Source organism: Leptodactylus fuscus, chromosome 5, assembly GCF_031893055.1.
Source record: "Leptodactylus fuscus isolate aLepFus1 chromosome 5, aLepFus1.hap2, whole genome shotgun sequence".
Classification (NCBI taxonomy): Eukaryota; Metazoa; Chordata; class Amphibia; order Anura; family Leptodactylidae; genus Leptodactylus; species Leptodactylus fuscus.
The window spans coordinates 91,184,010-91,198,257 of NC_134269.1; the positions used below are offsets into that span (position 1 = coordinate 91,184,010).

The 14,248-nt window shown below is 40.4% G+C and overlaps 1 protein-coding gene across 1 annotated transcript in view; it reads left to right on the forward strand.

Moving 5' to 3' along the window:
• The window catches only part of LOC142203168 (nuclear receptor ROR-alpha), a 313,765-nt gene that overhangs the window by 197,170 nt on the left and 102,347 nt on the right, over positions 1-14,248 (forward strand). Inside the window, exon 2 of the mRNA XM_075273700.1 lies at positions 2,397-2,426. Within this exon, the coding sequence (XP_075129801.1) occupies positions 2,397-2,426 (30 nt within the window). The remainder of the gene's footprint in view (positions 1-2,396; positions 2,427-14,248) is intronic.

The following is a 14,248-nucleotide window of genomic DNA, read 5'->3' on the forward strand; positions in this document are numbered from 1 at the left end:
ACTCTACCTGTTCTAGCTGTCTCTTATATCTTGACCTATTGTCTCATTTCATACCATCTTACTTCTACTATAATACTGTAGATAATATGGAATCAGCACATACTGTTGTAGACTGAGAGGCTTACAGCAGCTGGTGCGGTGTAGTTTAGCAGTCCAGCTTGATATACAGTAATTGTATACGAGAAGAAGGACACTTGCTTTTAGACGGCTTACATAAGAACTTACAAAAGAGGAATTCCACTGTGTAGAATTTCTACAGTCCTAAGTTAAGGTGCCACTTAATTTCAGTGGAAATGGCCATCCATCTAAATTGTATGAGGCCTCCTTATGTTCCCCAGATAGAAGATGTTGAGTGAAAGAAGGATAGCGCCTGATGTTTTTATTCTTAGGGGAAATAAGCTGCTTCCATTGGTGTCTTACTTCACGCTTCTTATTAGAAATACATACAGCCACGCTAAGTGTGCATGTGTACGGGGAACTTCAGAGGGTTAGCTGTCAGGTAATGTACCGTATTACCAGCCTAGGTAGTAGCTTATCTCTCCAAGAACAAAAAGATTGGGGGCCCAACCACTGGAATCCCCACCAATTTCAATAATGCTGTTCTTTTTTCGACATGTGAAAGGAGAGGCATGTCACACATGGGATTCAGTAATGACATGTGGCAAGCTCTTAGATGTTTCCCTTCTGTTAAATCCACTCCTTACTTTGTGGCTGAAAATACAGGAAAGAAACACAATTACTAAAAGATGAATTATAGAATATACCTACTGGGCTAAGATTCATGCTCCAACATCTGAGATAAAATTCATTGACTTACCGGTGTATCCAAATCAGTTTTATTTCAGTATGGAAATGTACATATATTTTAATGTAGCTCTTATGAGCGAAATTATGTCAACAGGTATAGCACTGCTTAGCAGACAGAGGACTAACACATTACATTGGTAAAGTTGTATTCATCGATCTTCCCTTGTCCTTGCCCCCAACCCATGATTTATGTGTCTTAGTGAACATTACAACTCCATTAACAATTTGTGAAACCAAACTCTAAAATTACTCAAAGCACTTGAAGTAACGGACGATGATTATCATTAATGGTCCCATTGTCCTACACAAGGACATTCATTGTACCAGTTGCTGTGTTCTTGCCTTGGAGCAGCTTTTGGCATCATCCCTTTGTTTCCAGAATCTTGCAATGTTCCTGTTTGCATTCTCAGGTGTTGCCAACTTTTTGGAAGCTGAGCTATATTCATTGTTTTTTATCATTGTCTGTGGATATCTATGGACATATCAAACAGGAGAAAACAATCCCTGTGCCCAAAACCTTCACTCTAGTCATGCTGAACAAAAGAGGGTGTTCATTGACTTGGATAAACAGCAAATATGGGTGAAACTGGTTCTAAGAATTTGTAATATGAAGTGAAATTTTGTTGATGACAGGGTGGCCCTATGTAACTAAACATTGCTAGAATTCTCAGTATTATTAACAATAATAATTATGAGATAGAGAGAGGCTATTGAACAGGAACTGAAACTGTTTCAAGCTCATTCTAAAAGGAAAAAAACCTTCACTTCAGAGGTGATGCATGGACCCTTACAAGCCCCCCTCCCCACCACTTAAACCTGTATTGACCAGTACATAGAAACATACACCATTCCATCAAATTGTGGTTTATCAGAAGGGTTTATTCCTTTGATAGCAACTTACCCACAGATCGGGATCCCAGTAATTAGACCCTCACAAATCTCAAGAATAGGTTCCCTCGTACTCCCATTTGAATGGGTGGTAAGACCCCTTGCTCATCGGGATAGAGGATAAGTTGCTCTCATAGGTAAACCCCTTGATCATAATCTAAATTTTTTTTTTTTTTAAATGTAGATTGTGAGCCCCACATAGAGCTCACAATGTACATTTTTCCCTATCAGTATGTCTTTTTTGGAATATGGGATGGAAATCCATGCAAACACGGGGAGAACATACAAACTCCTTGCAGATGTTTTTTTGCCCTTGGCGGGATTTGAACACCAGGACTCCAGCACTGCAAGGCTGCAGTGCTAACCACTGAGCCACTGTGTGGCCCCTATAATCTCAATTTTGTTATACAGTATGCATACTGTGAAATTTCCCCAAAAGACCATGTTGAGGAGATCACCTGAAGGGGATCAGATTTGTTCTGTAGCAAATTTCCTTACGTCCTAAAAGATTGGTTGCCTTCTCTCCACCTGTCTTGAAGACCATGTGTCACTGCAGTTTTGGGCAGTTGTTTCAACAAGCTTTGACTTAATCTGGGAATTCTGTTTCTGTCCTCCTCATAAATTATATGTAGTGCTTTCTGCATAATATATTTTGATAAATAAGATTCTTTATTCTGACTTCTTTTTTTCCTTTTTACCAGGTCTGTCCATAACCAAGAAGACTCATACATGTAAGTAATGCAAATGAGACCTAATATACAATCAGAAACCATTACAAATATATATTTTTCTAACTACCCAGCACTGGGACCAGGGGCTGGTTTCTTGAGATCATGGATATATTATTTATATACAGCTGTAAAATCCCTTTAAGTCTTGGGGTTCTAACAAACCAAAAAAACAAAATAGCATGCTATTGTGTGTAATAAACTAACCAAAATACTAAGGGAGTATTCACACGGCGTAACGTCCCGCGAGATATGGCACGTGTACGCCGCGTGACCCTTTGCGCGCCGTACACGCTCCCATTCATTTCAATGGGAGCGGGGAGCGTATGTGCCGCGCTAGTTTGCGGCCGTGCATTTATTCACGGCCGCAAACTAGCGCGGCGCATACGCTCCCCGCTCCCATTGAAATGAATGGGAGTGTGTACGGCACGCAAAGGGTCACGCGGCGTACACGTGCCAAATCTCGCGGGACGTTACGCCGTGTGAATGCTCCCTAAGAAAAATGCACACAAAATTAGTATAAAACTAATAAATTTTATTAACGACACAATTAAAAAAAAGTGTGATACAAATAACATAAGACACATAAATAGGGGGGACATAATAGCCAAATACCAAAAATTACCTAACCATACGTGGCTGGGACTATAACACTGAGGGGTAAATATAATGCATTATAATACAACACACTATAGCCATAGGTGCCTGGATGTAATATATATAGCTGCACGGCCAAGGGTATCTCAAGTCATAATACCAATGGGCAAGTAATACCATGGCCCATAACAGACTGCCATACAACCAGACACAAATACCAGATATAAGTAGTAGGAAAAAATCCCACCTCAGTGATATAACATAACGCCTATGGAGTAGAACCGCACCTATGACTATAGTGTGTTGTATTATAATGCATTATATTTACCCCTCAGTGTTACAGTCTCAGCCACCTATGGTTAGGTAATTTTTGGTATTTGGCTATTATGTCCCCCCTATTTATGTGTCTTATGTTATTTGTATCACACTTTTTTTTAATGGTGGCATTAATAAAATGTATTAGTTTTATACTAATTTTGTGTGTATTTTTCTTGGGGTTCTAGTAGAACAAGCTATGACATGCATGGTCTAAAGATGTAACTCTATATGACCATTTGTTGCATATAAGTAGGGAGGCTATTTGTATAATTATAATTGGTGTAATTTAATCATTTTGCCCTAAAAATGTTCTTTTTAAGCTTATGCTAAATGGATTTCCCAATCAAGGCCAACAATATGTAGTGTTCCTTACCTTACTTTGGAGGATTGTTACAAAATAATATGTATCCTATACCTGGCTTTTGGCATGTAGGGCATTTGTGTTGCTTAGTCCAATAATAATAAGGATGCATATATACGAACTTGCACCTCTATGATGCACCTTAGTTTTGATGTTGCTAGGGCTTGCAGTGAATGAAATCACCAAAACACAGTTTCAATGACTTCTCCACCTTGTCACTGAAATGACATTTGTTTACAGCTGCCTGCATGCCCCTCTAATACCATGTGTAAGGTACTGCGGATATTACTCTCTGTTTCCACTGCTCTACTCTTCCCACTATGCATTATTTATTGTCCCGCATATGGCAGAGAGGGGCACAGAAGTAGGGAAAAGAGCCTGAAAGCAGTAGAGATAAGAGACATGTGATGTTTGTATATCAAGGAGGGAAGAGGGAAGAAAACAATGTATACAGTGTACAAGACAACATACAAGTAGGATTTAAACACAGGACCGTGGTCATGTTACTGCTTGAAAGACTGCAAATCGCAGCATTTTACGGTAATGGCAAAGTAGATGGTATTCTAGTGAATCTTATGCCCACTTTAAGGTAAAAACCATGGTGCGAACACACAGCATGTCAATTATACCCACAGAAACACCAATGGTTTCTATAGTACTGTATGCTGCAACCAGATCCCACTACACTATGACTCCCTATATAAGTTATTACACAGTCCTCAGTAAAACTAGAACAAAAACTGTAACTTAGATGACACTCATATTTATACACCTATTATTGCATCTAAGGCGTTCCCCATATTCTGTACATAGGCATGCTCATCAGAAGTGCTTAGGGTCGGTTCACATTAGCATTTATCTTCCATCCGGAAGGCGTCTGCATGAGGACCCCCCCCCCCAAGGATTAACAACGCAACTGCAAGTGCCGTGCAGTTCAAGCACATGGACCCCATAGACTATAATGGGGTCCGTGTGCTTGCCACACACTGCCTGCATGAGATTTGTGCGGACAGTGCTCGGCAAGCACACGGACCCCATTATAGTCTAGGGGTCCGTGTGCTTAACTGCACAGCGCTTGCAGTTGTATTGGTATTCCGTAGAGGGGGGGGGGTCCTCATGCGGACTCCTTCCGGACAGAAGCCAAATGCTAATGTGAACCGGGCATTATTGTATAGGCAAGAGGAAAATGTGCAATATCATCAACTGATATTTATATCATCATAGGTATGATCAGTGCTAATACACAGCCACTAGGATATGCAATTACTTTCTGAGTGGGGAGGATCTGACAGCTGATACCCCAAAAATACTGAGAATAATCCCCCCATCAATATGAAAGTGCTCATATCTCCATGATCAGCTATCACTTTCTATTAGCTTCACTATTATTGTTTCCAAAAATCTAGAGCAAATTTGCAGCATGAATTATGCTTTATCCATAATAGTATGGATCGCAAAATCATGGCCTGTATGACTTTTTTGACTCAAATATCCATAACAAGGCCCAATCTTTCTGACCTTGAGGAACTCCCTTGTGACATGACCTGCCATCTCTGTTATTTCACCTGACAATATGTATGTGCAAGTATTCTGAATGCTGCCTGCTCAGATAGGTCACTAGGCAAAGAACTGACTCAAGGGGTTCAACTTCACTCCTTTTAACCTGCAAAATGGAAAATTAGACAAATGTCCAGTGTAATTTTTTGTGAGTATATTAAAACAACATTATTCTCCTTCTGACCATCACATATCTTTTGTTTTTCAAATGTTAAGGGCTGAATTACAACTAGGTACTTTAATGCCATTTGTTATTTTTTGTATTCTTTATGTAGTTTTTGACCAATCTCCTTATTTTCCAGAAGGTCTACCAAAATGTATGCATGCATTTGCCTCTTTCTGTCTAAAGTACTGCAATATGCCATTTGTCTAACAGAAAATAATCTATCACTACTGCAGCTTGTGCAAAACACTGCGGCTAAGCTACTAAAATATGTGCCCTCATGCTAGTTCTCCGTGTGCTTCTTGACTTCCAATAAAATGGAGACTTCTATTTTGTATTGGTCTTTTTTGGTCTTAAACCAATAACTACTGGTATAATATCACAAACCCTAAGGCCCCGTTCACACAGGGCAAGAGGGGACGAATTTTGGCACGGAATCCACATCATAATCCGCCCCCTCAAAATGGTGGTCTATGTAGACCGCTATTGTTCTTTTTTCCACCAGTGGCATGTTGCCACTAGCGGAAAAAAGAAATGAGCTGCCCTTTTATTCAGGCGGATTCTGTGGCTGAATCAGCCGTGGTGTCCGTCTCGTGACAGCCCCTTCCGGACTAGGCCCATTCATTTTGGCCTAATCCGGAGTGTAAAGCTGCGACGGGATGCCATGCACTGCACCGCACACGCGTATTTGCGTGTGAACTAACCCTCACACATCCCTTCTGTTCCCCTGACAAAAAAATCCTTGTTGTGTTCCCAGAATCTTAAATTCTTCCAGTTTAACGTGTGTGGCACAAATTAAAATGAAGTTTCCCATATGTGTTGCTATCAATTAGATTTGCAATCAATATCTGATCATTTGAGATCCAAACATTAGGACCATCACTAATATATATCACAAAGTCGTCGAGCCCCTTTGGCTATACAGTGAGCTACCATACTAGACACAGTGGCATGGACAAGTGTTTTGTTGTGACGGAAATACAATAAAGGAGCTGTGGCATCCAAACTAAACTGACTCGGCCAGAGAAGATATTCACATACTCACTTTGAGGAGAAAGCTAAAATATAGCAGATAAGAGTATTATAATGCTAAGGTTCATTTATTAGGCTCACTGTGAACATTTGTACAAAGGGCACAATATCATAGCAGTGGTTGGTGCTTTAAAAGCTGTAGTTTCCTCCTATGTGACCACCTTAGGTTCTTTTTATTTTTATAAATTCTTTATTTATAAAGACCCGCAAAAAAAAAAACCAAAGACCTAGGGAGTACAAACAACATAAGGGCGGGCTCACACCTGCGCCCAGTCTCTGGTTTAGCCAATCCGGTGGGTTTCCATCTTCTGCCCTGGACAGGGAACTTAAACCTGGTGGCCAGTTTTCAAACCCATTCACTGGAATGGGTTTGCAAAGTGACCGCCCGTGTGCGTCTTCTGCCTCTCTGCGGTGAAACCGTTTTTTTTAACCGCACACAAAGTTGGACATGCAGGTGTGAATCCGCCTAACACCGATCCCTAACCAGGAAACGATAAACAACCCAACCACCTTAGGTTCTTGTCCTTCCGTCAGAAGATCTGTGTACCAAAAATGCTAACTAACAATACCTGACTTGTCAATTGAGAACACAAACAAAACCAAACTGTGAATTATACAAAGATTATCAGGGTCTACTATACACAGGAACTTTGTAAGGGCTCCCCCCTCTTATGGAAGTTTTAATAAGGGTCAGGGCTTAGTGATGTCTCCAGCAGCTGTGCCACATTACCTTTATCACGTAGCTAGAACATTATGGAGGAGAGGTTGAGGAGGATCCATGCAACATCGGGGCTCCACTGCTTCCCAGCCAGCTGAAGAATGGGAATACTAAAGTGGCCGTAGAATCTCCTTATTCACACTTAATGATTTAGACCACTACTTTCCTATTGCACCATTGCTTACTGCTAGGTATTTGATTTCATCGTCATCATCATCATCATCATGTCTCTAGCCCCGCGGGAGAGCGGTGAAGTTTTGGCCTTATAAAGTTACCATAAAATGTGATTTTAATTGTACTCCACAATCTATGTAAATATGCTCACGTAACCCAGAGACCTTTTATTCCTGAGGGGCGATATCCTGGCTTGCACCTAGTAAACCTGCATCAATGGGGCCTTGTATACGCTCAGTTTTTTACACTCTACAGAATAAAAATGAATGTATGGCAGAAGGGAAAGTGCACTGGAATTAGGGAATATGGAACAGAAGTGCATCATATTATGACATTTTGGGGTGCTGTCTGAGGCTCCTGGTGGCACATGATCACCTAAATCTTTTCCCAACTTGTGTTTGCCTCTTAGAAGTATCCTACGTTGGTAATAGGATCTTACACGCATCTGTAAATTCACACAACATCATATTGTGAGCAGTTCATGCCTACTCCTATAGTGATAGGTCCTGCTGCTATTTCTCAGTGATGCCCCTCCTGTTGCCAATAAGAATAAAATTGCCTTTACCTATACTCATCTGATCCCTGGATTTGGCAGCTTCCCAGGTGCACATTGCATTCACAATGTGTAAACCCAAACCAACATTGGGAATTGATTGAGAATGACAATTCCTATAAATACTCATTCAGACCATAATCAGCCCAATTAAAAACCCCTAAAAACTTTCCACAATCTTCATGCAGCCCAGTGCACAGGGCAGTCTTTATCTGCCCCTGATCATGGTAATACCAGTTGACTTCACTAATTGAAGTTTATTATTTATTGTCTATGTCTACCAATAGCGACATAGACAATACAAGGCGAATGGTCTTGTAAATGAACAAAGGCTCCAGACTTCCCTAAAAGGAACTTCAATTTTAATCGATCACATGAAATCTAGATCAGACATGACACCAGCAAGACTTGCTTACTTGTTTCAGGTTTACAACAAACTCTTAGTCATGGCATGCTGGTGCCATTTGTTTGTACAGGAATGTGTAAGACGCTGATCTGGCGTTTCTCCGTGCAGTGAGATGTATGGGATATCTGAGCTGGACCTTTACCCTTATTTCCTTTGTGGCCTTGTAATAATCCAGAAATTATGCATTATCATAAATATATCATAGATGCATATTGGTCTGTGTCTTTCTAATTGTGGGGCTTTTCTCATTTACTATCACATTATTTCTATATGGGAAGCTCTTCCTTCCTGTTCTTGCCATCTTGGACTATAACTGGTATTCTAGATTAGGTATTGCTAGACAGGCTGGGTAATAATTCCCTGCCCGTGTAATTTCAGCTCACATGGAGTGTGGCTAATAGCAAGCAGAAATAATCAGATCCCTCCAGAGTACTTTCTGAATCTAAGCTTCGTACTTCCATCCCCCCCTGAGGCCCAGGAAAATAGCAGTGGAGGTCCCAAAAGTATTGCTTCATAAATGTCTTAACTGGGCAGCCTTGGGATCCCTCACGGAGCTTTTTCCAACTGCCAAATTACTTTCCCTTTCTCTCAGCGGCTTTAAAAAGGCTTATTAAAAATGATTCTATAATAAAGCTGCGAGTTCTCCCTTGGTTGTCCTTGAGAAGGAAGTGCGATATCTTGCAAGCGGCTGTGCCAATTTGAGGGGATTCTTAATTCTTCAGGCAACACAAAGGTTAAAAAGAAATACTATGTTCTTCTAATAATTGGGACGAACTCACCTTTTGGTTCATTGCTAGAGTCCAGGTAAATTTCAGCTGTATACGAGAAAAACAGAGTTGCTTCCATACCTTGTACTATAACACGTTGACGTTAGTATGAGAGTACTAGGTAGGTAGGGAAGGAATAGGGCAGCTTGCATTGTATGCTAGTGTTGGCCAAGTTAGTACCTACAATGTGTTAGACGGTGAAATGAACAGATCCCAGTGAACAACATGCTTTTTTTCTGCCGATTGCATAGAGCTGTGGCAATACTACATCATTTTTCCACAACATTGCTCAAGTTTGACCACAAATTTTCTATGACTGTGGTGTGTGATCTCAGCTTTATGCTAGGTACATTCATGTCAGATTTAATCAGTTGTTGATTTTGCAGTGAATCCACAGCAAATCGACAATAGCCACATTTTTTACAGATATGACCATGGATTTGCGATGGAAATGTGCAGCGTTTCCTCAGCACAATTGAACATGCTGCGGATATGAAAATCTGCATGCTCTTATTTCCATACAGAGTTTTTGCTACATTGGGGATGAGGTTTTGAAAACCCAACCAATGGAGATGGAAGGCAAATTGTGAGGGTTCTGACTTTGAGATTTAGCCACTGTCCCAGATTTTCAAAAACAACCCAGCAAATGAGGCTTGTCCAGTAAACTCCACCTGAAAAAGGGCTGAGGTTTCGACAAACTCAAGTCCTAAGTTGCCATCTTGTTTGGTTTGGTGCTGTGGCGAGACTTACATAATCACTTAATATTTTCTTTGTGTATTATGATGGTTATTGACATATAAAGAAGCAGCTGTTGGAGAAATAATAGATAGCAGATGTTTTAAGAAAAAATAAAAATATAGTTATTGTTCAAAACCAAGACTGGATCCTAAAAACATAAACCTATTCTTTTTTATTTTCTTCTTCTCTTTTTGTGTAAAGAAAAGAATACTCAGGCAACGAAACTGAGCTGTTTGAACAACGTATAGCATAGACCAAGTGTTCCACCGACCTGACAACTATCCCTTGTGCATTGGTCACCAACCAGTAGTTCGGCAGCCACAAGTCACTCACAAACCCCATATGTGTGGCTCTCCATGGAAGCCCTCAGTATAGCAGTGCCAATTTGGATGTATAATATAATACCATAAATCTAATTACAGTAAAATATCTGCAATGTTTGCAAATTGATAATTATTGCTCCAAGTTTACAATGTACCCTTTTTTAATTTAATGTGTCTCTTGACCACCACTTGGACATGGAGCTCTCAGTGAACAATTCCCTAGTGGATAGCGGATGTATTAGTAGTTCCATATCTTCTATAACTGAATCATTCACACTATAATAGCTATATACACAAACACTCATAGATCTGAGTATACTGAGGGATACATGAAAGCTGACAAAAATAGGTAATATTCTATTTTTTAATGGACCGTTACTGTGGATTTGTGAATAGTTTCATATAAAGGCATGGATATGAGTGCAGCCCTCTGACACAAAGATGAGGTTCACGTTCATGTGAATATAACCTTAATTATCACACCAAGACAAGATAACTTTGCATAGTGCCAAAACCTTGGTCAGACAAGGCAAGTTAAATTTCCCAGATTTCCATTTAATATCCTTTATCTGACTTGTTTACCAATGTTTTAGCCCATTTTGTCTGTATTTACCCAGGGTAGCTGTAAGAAAACTTCTGTCTTTAGCAACGTTTCTGTCTCCCACCCTACCTATTGGTTGCACAAGCGTTGTGGTGAGGTGACATGGTTTGAGATCCTGTTTGTGGCCACTTCCTGTCATTTTCTCACTGCCCCTGAAGCCATATTGTATACTTCTACCTGGAGCTCTTTTGTACTAATATTACACTTCTAAGTGTGGTAAAGATAAGGTGTGGTTCAAGAGTTTATTGCTGCTGTCTAACCTAACAGATAAACAAAGACATCTGAATTGGGACATATCTGGAACTTGAATGTTTTCTGTATGATTCAGATAATGTTCTGACTCTTAGGGCTAGTTCACACGTAAATTACGTGTGGCTTATTTTGGTCCGGAAAAAAACTGCTTCCTAATTAGGAGGCGGTTTTTGGACCTTGTAGCCTTTTTAGGAGCGTTTGGAGCTTCAAAAAATGCCAGGCGCTTTTCCCTCCCCTAAAGTAAATGGACGCAAAAAATGCATCACTTTTTTTTCGACGCGTTTTTGCCTCCCATTCACTTCTATTGCTTTTTTCAGGCGGAAAACGCCTGTCGCTTGTTTTTTCTTCTAGCGGCAAAAAACTGCTAGCAGAAAAAAGAAAGCTAGCAGTCTCCATAGACCACCATTCTATGGAGGCGGATTTTGAGGCGAAATCCGCTGTCAAAATCCGCCTCCTTGTCCCCGTGTGAACTAGCCCTTAGCATCAGTCAATAGGATAAATCTGGTGTTATTTTCAGTCTTAGGCTAAGGCCCCACGGGACGATGTGCAAAGCTAAAGCGCTGCGGGACCACGGCGGGAATGCATCGCGGTTCTTCCTGCAGCGCTTTGAATAGAAAGTTCACAGAGTTTTCCTCCACGGACTTTCTGTTACCATTATATCTATGGGAAAGCCGTAGATATAATTGACATGCTGCGATTTGAAAACTGTGCCGGTTTTGGAAAATGCTGCATGTCCGCACTGCGGTTTGAAAAGCAAAGTGGGCATGGGATTCGCATGAATCCCATCTGCTCTGCAGATACTGTAAAACGCCGCTATTTTTCCCGTGGCGTTTCCGCCTCAGGCAAATCACGGTGTTTCCAGCCCATGAGGCCCCGACCTAAGTTTACACTAACTATCAGTAAATCTAGTCTTCACAGAGGTATTTTACATGAGGATCCATGTGAAGTTTTTATTTTTTATGGGAGGTGCAGAATATTTTTAATATATTGGCAATTATTAATTCTTTTCTAAACCAATGAATCTTTAGACCATTTAGTCTACCTTTATATGTTATCATACTTTGATCCAGCCACATCCCCATTTCCTGACAATGACCTACATGTCTAGAGTATCAAAATTTATTTAGCCCAAACTAGATGTTTCAAGATGCACCACGCTTACGCCAGTGTCTAGTTGTAACCACAATAGTAAATTTGTTATTATCTGCAGTGTTACAAATATAGAGGAGCTGCAGCCTGGTCACAGTCAATGCCTGGTTAGACCCAGTTCACATCAATGATTATTCCACAGCAAAAATTGTCATGCTGTGTTTTAAAATAAATAAATCCTTTTTGAAAATACAGTTTTTCCAACTATTTTTTAGCGCAGATGAATGGATGAGAGTAACCAGAATCTCACTCAATTTGCTAGTACTTGAAAACACAGCTTTTTTTTCTGCTACATTTCTGAAACCATGAAAAACACTGCATTTCGCAACAGTGGGCCTTAGCCTTAGGGCTAGTTCACACGGAGTTCCGCATGAACACATTCCGTCGCAGCTTTCCGCTCCGGATTAGGCCCAAATGAATGGGCCTAGTCCAGAGGGTGGTGACGCAAGGTGGACGCCACAGATGAATCAGCTGCGGAATTCGACTGAAGAAAGGGCAGCTCGCTTCTTTTTTTCCACGAACGGAAACCAACCGCTCGAGGAAAAATGAAGTGACCGGTTCCCATTGCTCGCGTAAAAATGAAATGACTGGCTCCCATTGATTTTAATGGGAGGCAGCAGGATTTTGATGCGGATTCCACATCAAAATCCTGACCATTTTGCACCGTGTGAACTAGCCCTTAGCCACTTGCAGACAACCGTGGCCATGATCAGTGTGCTATCTATGTATTTCACGGATAGCACACTGACCCATTCATTTCTATGGGCTGTATACATGACCGTGAATTACATGGTCACATGTGCGGGCCAAAAGCCTGGGCTGCAAAATATAGAACAGGTCTTATTCCTGTGTAATTGGTGCAGATCTTGATCTTGTGCAATAGAAATTCCCCCAAAAAAAGATGCCTTATCCATACACATGAATATAAAACAGTTACACTCCAAAAAATGTTTTGGTTTTTTTTTTGTTGCAGTTTTAGAATTTTTTAAGAGGTTAAAATAAAACAAAACAACTATACAAATTTGGCATCCCTGAAATTGTATTGACCCATAGAAAACAAGTGACATGTTATCTTGGCTACCTAGCGAACACTGTAAAAGCAAAGCCCATAAGAAAATCGCACAAGTGCAGTTTTTCTCCAATTCCATTCTGAATTTTTTTTTTCCAGCTTCCCAGTACATTTTATGGAATATTAAATGGTACCATTATGATGTACAATTTGACCTGCAAACATTAATCCCTCATATAGCTCTGGGAACAAAAAAAAATCAAAAACTGTTGGGGTGTCAAAAACAGAAAATCAAAAAATTCCTATGGCTTGAAGGATTCAATGGTTGGATCATCCAGGAGAGGTTATTTGTATTACATTACATATATTAAACTGTCACTAGGATCATATTCCCTAAGGCCTAACTACACCGTTCTATCAATCTCAATTGGTGGTTGTGATTAAATGAAATAAGAATGACAAGAATAAGAAAAGTAACTGGAAAAAGGATATTATTTTTTATATTTAGTTTTTTCTATTGATGTGCCTCATACTTACGATGATTAACATATTTCCATGAGTACTTTAGATGCCCTTAGATTGATGCTAAACATACTGTATGCTACTGATACATCTATAGATGACTTGTTATCTGCCAATGATGCCCCTTAACTGCTTTACCTTAGATGCCCCCTTAATGGTGGTCTGTGACAAGAACTCATTTTATCAACCCAGCCCCACAGATAGATAAGTTATGGTCACCTGAATGAAATCCATTCTTTGGTCCAAAGAAGTAAGCAGCATCACTCTCATTGCTCCAAAGAGCTCATTTTCATATTGACAAAACATATTGGCAATGCAGGCACCAATGATATCTTGGCAATGGCAGCACCAATACACAAGGGGAAAAAACAGCGCCGCACCTCCCATGACGCGACCTGAAGCGAGCGCTTCAGGCGGCGCTATGTCAGGACCCCAGGGAGGGTGGCATTTTTGATTATCTAAGCCAGTCCAAAAACACCATTTAATTATGTTGACCCTAACCTATCTATCTGCAGGGCCATGTTGATCTGCTGCATTCTGATGACCGACTCCCTTTAAAGTGCCTGCCACAGATAGATTTATGAG